This window comes from Megascapheus bottae, unplaced genomic scaffold (genome assembly GCF_031878675.1).
Source record: "Megascapheus bottae isolate mThoBot1 unplaced genomic scaffold, mThoBot2.hap1 HAP1_SCAFFOLD_405, whole genome shotgun sequence".
NCBI lineage: Eukaryota > Metazoa > Chordata > Mammalia > Rodentia > Geomyidae > Megascapheus > Megascapheus bottae.
The window spans coordinates 62,518-73,489 of NW_028327772.1; the positions used below are offsets into that span (position 1 = coordinate 62,518).

Here is a 10,972-nt window from a genome sequence, read left to right on the forward strand (position 1 = left end):
TCTTTTCCTTCTTTCCTTGTGTGTGTGTGTGTGCGCACGCGTGTGCATGTATGCCAGTCCTGGTGACTGAACTCAGGGCCTGAGCACTGTCCTTAGGCTTGCCTCAAGGCTAGAGCTCTACTGCTTGAGCCACGGCACCACTTCCAGCTTTTTTCTATGTATGTGGTACTGAGGAATTGAACCCGGGTCTCTGTGCATGGTAGGCAAGCACTCTACCACTAGGCCAAACTCCCGGCCCCTTGTCCTGTTTTTCTTAGTGTCTCCTTCCTTTTCTGCCTCATTTATCCCTTGCTCCATCTCTCTCGGCCTTGGTTTGGTTTTCTCTTCACACTCTTCCCTCTCGTTCTTTCTCTCTTTCCTCAGCCTCCTCTATCTTTGACTTTGCTCTGTTGCTCTCCCTCTCTCTGACCTCTGCCTTTGTCTCTTTTTCCTCCCACCCACCCACCTCCCTTTCCCCTCCCTCCCCCCCCCCCCACTGCATCTGCACCTCTAGGCCACTCTTGGGTCCTGGTCAGGACTATAGGAAGACACACAGAGCTCAGCCGGCTTCTGCTGCGCTCACACCTGCGCCCCTCTCTTGCTCAGGTGAATGTGTCCTTCAGACTGTCCTTGGAGCTGCTGTCCTACCAGAGGCTCCCAGCTGACCAGACACTGCCGGGAGTGGACATCATACAGAAGCCGAGCGGAGATAAGGAGCTGGTATTCACCCAGGAACTGCACCTGGAGTTCACCAACCACACCATGCAGGCCAGTCCCGGGCTTCTGTCCCGGGCCACAAACCCACATGGCCCAGCAAGAGGGTGGTAACCACTGCGGGGTGAGGGGAGGAGAGGAAAGACCCCACCAGGCATGCTCTCAGCTGTCTGCCCTAGCCACGCAGGAGGCTGAGATCTGGAGGACTGTGATTCAAAGCCACCCCAGGGCAGGAAAGTCCCACAGACTCTCATCTCCAAGGAAACCGGAAGTGACGCCATAGATGACTGCAGTCAGTAGAGCGTCAGCCTTGAGCACAGTGAGACTCGGGGACGGTGCCTGGGCTCTGAGTTCAAGTTCCATGACCAGCAAAAAAATAAAATAAAAAATGTTTTAAAGTCTCATGGAATGTCTAGTTGTCCAAGAGAATGAAAGTTCAAAGCCAGCCCAGGCAGCAAAGGCTGTGAAACACTGTTTTGTTTGTTTCCATTCCTGGGGCTTGTCCTCAGGGCCCGGGTCCTACCCCGAAGCTCTTTTACTCAAGGCTGGCACTCTACCACTTGGGCCACAGCACCACTTCCGGTTTCCTGGTGGTTCACTGGAGATAAGAGTCTCACGGACTTTCCTGTCCTGGCTGGCTTTGAACCACCATCCTCCCATACTCAGCCTCCTGAGTACAGACAGGTACCTGGCTGTCATCATTATCTTCACCAGCCACCAAAAAAAAAAAGCCAGACGTGGTACTGTGGCTCAAGCGGTAAGAGTACCAGCCTTGAGTATAAAAGGTTAGGGACAGCGCTGGAACCTCCCAGAGTTCAAACCCCGGGCCCAGCACCCAAGCCAAGCCATCACAAGACTGTCTCCCTGCAGACCGTGCTCCTTCAGGCCACTGTGGCTGTGCCCGAGCTCCAGCTCTCCACCTGCTGGGTGGACTTTGGGACGTGTTTCGTGAACGAGCAGCGGAAACGGGAGATCTCCTTGATGAACCTCAGCTCCTGCCAAAGCTACTGGGCAGTGATGATGGGTGCGAGTGGACCCCAGGCCCGGGCCCCGGCAGAGCACTCAGCCCTGACTCCCTTAGTGATTCCTGGCTAGTCGCCCATCCTCCCATCCCAGCTACTCAGGAGGCTGAGATCTGAGGATCACGGTTTGAAGCCAGCCCGGGCACGTAAAATCCACGAGACTCTGATCTCCACGGAACCACCAGAAAACTCGAAGTGGTGCCGTGGCTCAAGTGGTAGAGCCCGAGATGTGAGCAGAAAAGCTCTCAGGGACATCGCCCAGGCACTGAGTTCAAACCCCACACAATACTGGGGGGGAGGGGGAGGACGGATGTCACTCTGTGGGAGGCCCATGGCACAACTAAGTCCATGGCTGTCTGTCCTGTCCTTCTGGCTACAGGACAGACAGAAGCAAAGAAGGAGAAGGCTGTGGTTTTCACGGTCATTCCGAGTAGTGGGGTACTGGAGGCCAGGTCCCCCAACGCGCCCCCAACATCCATCAACCTGCAGGTGTTTTTCACTGCCAGGTAAGAGCGGATCGTGGTGAGCACAGCCCACGGGGGTGTGGGGCTTTGGTCCTGGCGCCTGTGACCCCTCCCCCCACCCTACGCCTACCAGGAACAGTAAACTGTATGAGTCCACGCTGGTAGTGGACGGCCTGCTGGGAGAGAAGGCCTGCACGCTGAGGCTCCGTGGCCAGGGATCCTATGATGAGAAATACACTGCACTCCACCAGTTCTGATCCAGCCCTACCACCACCACCACCACCACCACCAGAGGACGCCAAAGCCCGGACCCCAGGGCAGAGGACGCAGGGATTCAATCCCGGCCAGAAAGGGAAAAGGGATGGAGTCCAGGCCCTGTCTCTTCCAGGAGCCAAGGTGGAAGACGGAATGCTGGGCCATCCTGCCACGGGGAATAGGGCCCACACGGAAAAAGGAACAGTGAGGAACAAAATAAGAAAATAACAATAAAACACAGTAGCCAAGGTGAAGTGGCACGTTTATTCCTTCCATGGTGGCCTTGCATCCAGACCCCACTGCCCCCCAATTACACACTGGCCCCGTCCATGGGGCCTCCGCGTGGACCCTGCTTTCTGCCTCCATGTGGCCCAAACTGGATAAAGTGCCTCGATTTCCCCCCCATGCCAGGAAGGGCTCCGGGTATCATTTCTGCACTCCTGCAGTTCGAGGAGGGCGGGGACTTCCGGAACTGCCCGGGGCCTCAGTTTCCAGGGTATTCAAAGACAGCGGCGGCCCCCATGCCAGTCCCGATGCACATGGAAACCATGCCATAGGCCCTGGGGAGTCTCTGTGTCAGCCAGGCCCAGGCCTGCCTCCCCAACACCACCCTGGGGTGACAGCGCCCCCTGCAGGCCAGGGCTCGAGGGCGCTGGCCACGCCCTCCCCAGGTCAGGATGGGTATGACCAGGGAACCCCAGGCCTCCGTCCTGCAGACCACTTCAGGGCCTCCCCCAAATCCCCAACCCGGGGCAGCCTCACCTCTTTCCCCGGCGCTTCAGCTCATTCAGCAGCGTGACCACCTGCCGCGTGCCAGTGCAGCCCAGGGGATGGCCCAGAGCCACGGCGCCCCCCAACGGGTTCACCTTCTCAGGGGGGATCCCCAGCTTCTGCACGCAGTACAGGGCCTGCCAGGAGCCACAGCACATGGAGCCCTGCCAGCCGTGCCCAGCCTGGCAGCAGGGCCCCGCCACCCCTCCTCCAGGGCAGCCAGCGCCCAGGCCTCCCACTGGGGACAGAGGCTCACCTGGCTGGCAAAGGCCTCGTTGATCTCGAAGATGTCCACATCGTTCACCGTCAGCCCTGCACACGAGGGGGGACCCTGAGCCCAGAGAGGGCTGAGCGGGACACCCTGGCTCACACCTGTCATCCCAGCTACCCAGGGAGCTGAGATCTATGGGTTGTGGTTCGATGCCCGCCAGGGCAGAAAATCTGTGAGATTTTCATCTTTTATGAACCAGTAAACAAAAAAGAGCCAGAAGGGGTGCTGTGGCTCAAGTGGTAGAGCACCAGCCTTGAACAAAACAGCTCAGGGCCAGTGCCAGGGCCCTGAGTTCAAGCCCCAGTATGGACACAAATAAAAGGGGGAAGGGAGGCTGGTGGTCAGGACTTGGGGTCTCTCCCAGGCTCTGCCCCAGCCCAGGCCCTAGGGCCTCCTGGGTCCAGGATATGGGGTGAGAAGCCCCCCTGAGCCCCACCAGGCAGCACCCACAGGCTCCCACCAGTCCAGGGGAGGGGCGGTGAGGCCAGGGCGAAGAGTGGGCGTCTCACCTGCTTTCTGCAGAGCCACAGGGATGGCGTAGGCGGGGCCCACGCCCATGATGTCCGGTGGAACCCCAACCACCGCATAGGACCTCAGCACCCCCAGAATGGGCAGCCCCAGCTCTTCCGCCCTGGACCTCCGGGCCAGCAGCACGGCCGCCGCCCCGTCGCTCACCTGGCTCGAGTTTCCTGGGGAGCAGGGCTGGGGTGAGGACGCTGGGGATGGGGTGTGGGAGACAGCCAGGCCTGTCCCAGGTCCATCTGGCTGCACCCCCAAGCCAGCCCAGGCCCCGCTCACCAGCCGTGGTGGAGCCTCCAGCCTTGAAGGCGGGCTTCAGCTTGGCCAGGCCCTCCAGCGTGGTGCCAGGGCGAACGCCCTCGTCTTCAGACACGGTGATGGTCTTCTGGCCGTCCTTGGCGTCCTGGACGGTGGTGGTCACAGGCACGATCTCCGCCCGGAAGCAGCCCTGGCTCTGGGCCCTGGCTGCCCTTTCAGCACCATGGACAGACAAGCTTAGGCCACCTGGGCCTCCCCTCCCCGGCCCCAGGCTTCCCAGCTACAAGAGGACCTGCAAGGAATGGCTTCCAAATAAAGGCACCAGGCCAGGTCTGGGCAGGGTCAGAGTGGCTGGGGGAGGTCCCAGTATTGATGGAAAATAATGCACTGCACAACAGGCCTGTCCCTGTGTCCGTCCCTGGCACTCACTTCTGCTGGGAGGCCAGCGCGAAGGCGTCCTGCTTCTCCCTCGTGATGCCAAACCGCTCAGCCACGTTCTCCGAGGTGATGCTGGAAGTAAAGCAGCAAACCCGCGGGTCACGAGGCAGCTGTGGCGCTGGGCCAGAACCTCCTGGGTCCCCAGGTCTGATCTGAGCCATGGGGACAGCAGGAAGACACAGGAGGTGACAACCATGAGCCCAAATGGGCGTGGGGCACAGATATGGGGTCCCCACGCTGTACAGGAGGGTAAGATCCACCCTGAAGACACCCCAAAAGAGAGGCTGGCCTGGGAGGGGGGCACACAGGAAGAGCTGCTTCCCAGGACGCAGGAAGCTGTGGGAGGGGCGCTAACTGCCAGGCTCTGCCAACGCCCCCTGTGGCTCCAACAGTGCTTTTCTGTGGGGGTGAGGGGGGTGGAATGAGAGATTCTGGAAGCTTCTCCAGGCAGGTCTCCTGGCACTCACCCCATGGGGATCAGGCAGTCTCTGGCCTTCTCGTTGTCCACCAGGCGGGAACTAATATTCCCTGGATTCATTCTCTCAGACAAGGACATGGACTCCACCCTGAGAAGCAGAAGGGAGAAACTCAGCCCAACCAGGGCGGCTCCCCCATGCCGGGCACCATCAACTGGGAGGCAAGGGGTGGCAAACCACCAGCGAGCCCTCAGGATGAGGGCAGAGACAGGGCACAGGACCAGCATGGCAGGCCTGGGGGCAGAACCCCGCACAAATCCCGCCTCTCCCTCTGTCCAGGACCAATGAGAATGCATGTCTTGCCTGCATCCCTGCCCAATCAGGATGCATGGCTCTCCCTGCATTCCCTGACCAATCAGGGCACTGTGAAGGCTCCTGGGGGCAGGGCCAACTGCTAAACCAGCCAATCAGCAGCTTCTGAGGAAAGCCTGGTAGGGTCCCCACACAAGGGCACAGGCCCTGCCTTAGGACACCAGTCAGATGCTGACGTGGTGAGTCCAGCTCTCAGGCAAGGGGGCCCTGACCTGCAGGGATAAGGCAGTGGACTGGCAGACTGGAAGTGGGCAGGGCACAGAGGCAGAGCCGGAGGCTCCATCCAAGGATCGAGGCTCAGGGGCCAATCAGCCTGGAAAGTCCATGCAACTTTGATTTCCAAGGAACCAGCAACAAGCCAGAAACAGTGGCATGCCTCTGGTGGTACAGAACTACTCACCTGGGCAGTAAGGGTGAAGGGACAGTGCCAGGCCAGGGCTCCAGACCCAGGACAGGCAAGTATGATCTCTTGCCCATGCGTATCACTGAGCTCACTGACACCCAGCACTACGGGCTGGAACTGCTTGTCAGGTGAAAACACCCTTCCCTGCTGTCACAGAGCCAGGCCCCAATGGGGACCTGCCTGGGTCACCCACTTAGTCCTTCCCCAGGGACAGCTGAGCTCAAGTCCTCATCAGCACTGGGATCCTGAGGACTAGAGAGGTATGAGGGTTGGGACTGTCTCTCAGGGAACTCTGGCCTCTGGACTCATGTCCAAACAGATGTCCTGGGTAAACAGACTGTCAAAGTCCTACATGGTACTAAGCTGCGATTTCACTATTATTTGATAAATGCTGGCAGGTACTGGGGTTTGAACTCAGGGCCCCAAATCTGTCCCTTTGCTTTCTTGCAAGTCTAGGGCTCAAACCTGTTGAGCTACAGCTCCTTTAATGGCTTTTGGGGTAGCTCATTGGGGATCTGTCTCCCAGACAATCCTGCCTGCACGGGTCTCACACCATGATCCTCAGATCTCAGCCTCCAGAGGAGCTGTGAAGACCGATGTGAGCTACGGACAGCCAGCCAGCCTTGGGTCTGTGTATCCTAGTACCAGGCCTTAAAGCCAAAGCACTGTGGTAGTCACAGAAGGTTCTAGCTCTTCTCCTCAGGGCACCCACAAGCTTTCCCCTGGCAGAAGATAACCTGAGGGATGAGAAAGCTCAAACAACCAGACTCTCTCTATGTGGACTTTGGTTGTGTTCTACTAAGACACAGGTCAGCAGAATCCGGTTCTGGCCAGAGGCCAGGGCGGCTTCCAGGGAAAAACTCCACTGGCTATGATCGCCTGTCATCCTAGCTATTCAGGAGGCTGAGATCTGAGGATTGTGGTTCAAAGCCAGCCTGGGGCACAAAAAAGTCTCTTTTCACCAGAAAACCAGAAGTGGTACTGTGACTCAAAGTGCGATAGAACACTAGCCTTGGGCAAGAAAGTTCAGAGACAGCACCCATGCCTTGAGTTGAAGCCCCACGACCAAAAATAAAAGTCAATAAATAAATACAGTAACACTGAAAAAAAAATGTTTGTGAACATTTCCACCAAACAAAGCTTCCAAGCCAGCTCCATAATGCTGAGCCCCCAGAGTGGACTGGATTCATGAGAGCCCACTTCCCAGCTTTGCCTCCAGGGGGGCTCGGGGAACCCCAAATTATCAACCCTCAGAATGGAGGAGGAGGAAGATTAGTTTGACAATCGCAGGTGGTTAATCAATGCCCTTGGGAAGGAATCCTTACCCACAAGCCATGCCAATGTCATAAGACCCATTTCTGATGCCACCTGCAACAAAAGTGTTCCATGACCTTCCAGGGCCTCGGTGGCTGTGTTGTACCCACGGAGCCCCTCCCCCACCTGTCCTCTAGGTGGGACCCCAGGTGGCTCTCGCCTGCCTTAGCTACTCCAGAGGTTGAGATCTGGGGATAGTGGTTCAAAGCCAGCCTGGGGCAGGAAGGTCCCTGAGACTCTCATCTCCAATTGAAGCACCAGAAAACCAGAAGTGGTACCATGTATGGCTCAAAGTGGCAGAGTACTAGCCTTGAACAAAAGAGCTCAGGGACAGTTTCCAGGTGCTGAGTTCAAGCCCCACGACTGACAAAACCAAGAAGTAAATAAAATAAAAAATGCTTTCTAAGCTGGTACTTGTGGCTCACAACTATATTCTTAGTTACTTAGGAATGAGAGCTGGGATCATGGTTCAAAGCCAGCCGGGGCAAGAAAGTCCATGAGACTCTTATCTTCAATGAACCACCAGAAAACTAGAAGTGGTGCTGTGGCTCAAAGTGGCGGAGCACTAGCCTTGAGCTAAAGAGTTCAGGGACAGCGCCCAGACCCAGAGACCCTCATCCAAGCCTGTGGGTCAGAACCGTGCTAGGTCAAAGTCATAGGCATTGCCAGCCAAACCTTACCTGCAATGTTGGCCAGCGCCTGCAGCCCAGACGAGCACTGTCTGTTGACGGTGGACAGAGGCACAGTCTCAGGGATGCCACTGAAACAGAAGGAAAGATGGCGCTGTCATTCTCTGCCTTTCCTTTCCTCTCTGTCCCTCTCTGGACTAAGAGCTTTGCTGGGCCTTTTGTCCTTAGACCCCATGGGGTCAACAGTCTTCCAAAGAAGGTGTACAACCATCAGTCCTAGGAGACGTCAGCCAGTACAACTGTCCCCAGAGCAGGGCACTGATGGCTTACATTTGTCATTCTAGTTACTCAGGAGGATCATGGTTTAAAGCCAGCCCGGGAGGGAAAGTCCCGGCTTGCTTTGCCCAATACCAAAGCCAGGTGAGTGATCGTGTTTTTCTGGTGATTGATCCGATGCAGGAGGACAGAGGCCATCCAGCCCCAGTGTAAGCAGTCAAGACTGCACTGTGTACCATCACGTGACTACTGACCTTTCCTCCAGTCTCCCAGGTCTTGGCTCAGGGCCTCGACACTACCTGGATTCTTCCCATGCAGGGGAAAGGTTGGGTCCATAGAACAAGATATCAAGGTTTGTTTGGATTGCTTTGAGATCTGGCACCCAGTATGAATTCATTATGATTTTTTTTGGGGGGGGAGAGGGAGGAAAGCAATACCAGGGCTTGAACTTAGGACCTGGACACTGTCCCTAAGCTCCTTTTTGCTCAAGACTAATGCTTTACCACTTGAGCCACAGCTCCGTTTGTGGCTTTTTCTGTGATTCACTGGAGATAAGAGTCTCGTGGGGCCTGGACTGAGGCCTAATGATAGAATGCTTGACTAGCATGCCCTGGGTTGGATTTCTCAGTACCACATATACAGTAAAAGCTGGAAATGGTGTTGTGGCTCAAGTGGTAGAGTGCTAGCCTTGGGAAAGCTCAGGGACAGTGCCTAGGCCCCAAGTTCAAGCACCAAGAATAGCAAAGCAAAACAAACAAAATAAAACAAGTCTCATGGACTCTTCTGGCTTTGAACTCAGCCTTCTGAGCAGCTAGGATGACAGGTATGAGCCACCAGCTCCCAGCTGGCTCATTCTGAGTTTTCCAGGTGCTGGAATCCACTCAGAAACCACAGAGGCCAATTCAGAGGTGGAAATGGGCAAGTTTACCTCAGAAACTGGGCAATCCTGGCCATGACAGCCCCCGCTCCAGGCTGAAGCACATTACCTGAGAACAAAGAAAGCCTTCATTCAGTGCTAAGGCAGTGTTCTGAGCACTGAACTTACAGCTGTGAATCACAGACAGGAGATATTCCAGATCATTCTCCAGGAATGTGGGGAGCCAGCCCACAGGACAGTCTGTCTTGATCACACACATAAAGCCCTAGGTCAGGAGAGTGTCCGTCACATTTACCCCTGCAACTTTGCTACCCCCAAAATACAAAGACTGGACACCAGGTGGCTTGTCCTTCAGAGAACCTGAAAGTACGATACAGACATGACAGCCAACAGACCTGAGCCGAGAGGAGAATGAGGGGTGTATGTATGTGTGTGTGTGTGTGTGTGTGTGTGTCAGGCCTGAATACTGCCTCTGAACTTTTGAGCTCAAGACTGGTGCTCTACCACTTGAGTCACAGCTCCACTTTGAGCTTTCTGGTGGTTAATTAGAGATAAGAGTGTCATGGATATTTTTCCTGTCCAGGCTGGCTTGGAACCACGGTGCTCAGATCTCAGCCTCCTGAGTTGTTAGGATGACAGGCGTGAGCCACCAGCTGGTTATATTTCAAGGGAAGAGGTGCAGGATGGGACACAGTGGTGGGCTGAAGGTAAAGGCTGAGTTCACATCCTGGCTCTGGGGCAAATTTCCTGTGCCTCAGTTTCTCCATGTGTCAAGGAGAAAGCTGGGCCAGATGAAGTTTTTTTTTTTTTGTCTTGTCCCTCTTCTGTCCTGGCCTAGACAGTGACAGTGTGAACAAGGCATCCCACGCTGGAGGCCTGATGGACTCTTCCTACTCACGAGGCTGAGATCTGAGGACCAAGGCTCTCAGCCAGCCCGAGGAAGTTAAAAGGTCCCTGAGTCCTCTTACCTCCAATTCATCAGCAAAACATCAGTGGAGGCGTGGCTCAGGTGGTAGAGCGCCACCATCCTTAGACGCTAAGAAAGCTAGGAGACCAGAGCCGGGGTAGAGGGGGGGGGCAGAGTCCAAATCCTGGTACTGACACACTCACACCCCTCTCTCCTGCACCCCGGAGCACGGGTGGCCCTCGGGGTGACCCTGTCCCCCACAGGGCGTGCTGCTGTCCAGGGCTCTGCAGGCTGTGGGCCGGGTCTGTGTCCGCACTGGGCCGACGCCGCTCTCAGGGGGGTAAGGGAGGGTCTGTTGCCTTTGCCCTGGGTGGATCTCGGGGTGCAGGGGGGCCGGGGCCTGGAAGGGGTCGGGCCCAACCCGGGGAGCCTCACCCACGGAGATGTCCCCCAGCTGCTCCGGCCTCAGGTTCACGTCCTGGAGCACGGCGGTCATGACGGCGGACAGGAGCTCGTCCGGGGTGGTGTCCTGGAAGGGTGGGGGGGCCCAGGACGGGGTGAACCCCGCCCCGGGGTCCCCTCCGCCCGCCAGGCCCGCCCCGGGGTCCCCGCGCCCCGCCGCACCTTGAAGCCGCCGCGGCCCGCCTTGCCGATGGCCGTGCGCCGGCCGTGCACCACCACCACGTCCCCCGGCGCGGCCCGAGCGCAGACGCCGCGGCACGGCGCAGCCTGCGGTGCTGGGGCCGAGTCGGGCTGGCGGGACAGATGGCCCAGCACCACCTGGAGTCTCCACATAGCGGACTTGGGCTCCATGCAGGACGTCTCGGGGATGTTCCTGCGCTCCGAATCACACGACCCGGAAATAAAAAAAGCTCTCACCCGCGCCTGCGCACAACTGCCTTTCGTGTCCGCCCCCCCACCCCGTGCTTCCGCCCCCTCCGCCGTGCCAGAACCAATCCGGAGCTTTCGAAAGCGTCCCACTCCTCGACGTCAGCCAATGAAGTGGAGGGGGTTTGCTTCCCGAGACCACGCCCCCGCCCATCGCGCTTCAGCCAATCAAAAGGAGGCACTGACTGCCTGAGACACC

General features: G+C 57.4%; 2 protein-coding genes across 4 annotated transcripts in view; one reads left to right on the plus strand and one right to left on the minus strand.

Moving 5' to 3' along the window:
* Dlec1 (DLEC1 cilia and flagella associated protein) overlaps window positions 1-2,688 on the plus strand; it is a 21,426-nt gene extending 18,738 nt beyond the window's left edge. The window contains exons 34-37 of the mRNA XM_090327966.1: window positions 586-747; window positions 1,564-1,717; window positions 2,095-2,221; window positions 2,313-2,688. Coding sequence (XP_090184092.1) covers window positions 586-747; window positions 1,564-1,717; window positions 2,095-2,221; window positions 2,313-2,436 — 567 coding nt within the window. The 3' untranslated portion in view covers window positions 2,437-2,688. The remainder of the gene's footprint in view (window positions 1-585; window positions 748-1,563; window positions 1,718-2,094; window positions 2,222-2,312) is intronic.
* On the minus strand, window positions 2,680-10,750 carry Acaa1 (acetyl-CoA acyltransferase 1). 3 transcript variants are annotated; one of them, XM_090327962.1, is made up of 12 exons: window positions 10,510-10,750; window positions 10,321-10,414; window positions 9,030-9,087; window positions 7,877-7,956; window positions 7,208-7,250; window positions 5,159-5,257; window positions 4,683-4,763; window positions 4,275-4,465; window positions 3,986-4,165; window positions 3,462-3,517; window positions 3,197-3,342; window positions 2,680-2,994 (listed from the first exon to the last, which is right to left on the minus strand). In XM_090327962.1, exons 1-12 carry the CDS (start codon window positions 10,696-10,698, stop codon window positions 2,919-2,921), a joined length of 1,293 nt encoding a protein of 430 aa, XP_090184088.1. In that variant the 5' UTR covers window positions 10,699-10,750; the 3' UTR covers window positions 2,680-2,918. The 3 variants fall into 3 exon arrangements, with proteins under 3 accessions (XP_090184088.1, XP_090184089.1, XP_090184090.1); XM_090327963.1 differs by lacking the exons at window positions 9,030-9,087; window positions 10,321-10,414; window positions 10,510-10,750 and adding an exon at window positions 8,156-8,245; XM_090327964.1 differs by lacking the exons at window positions 7,208-7,250; window positions 9,030-9,087; window positions 10,321-10,414; window positions 10,510-10,750 and adding an exon at window positions 8,156-8,246.
* Window positions 10,751-10,972: the final 222 nt, after the last annotated feature.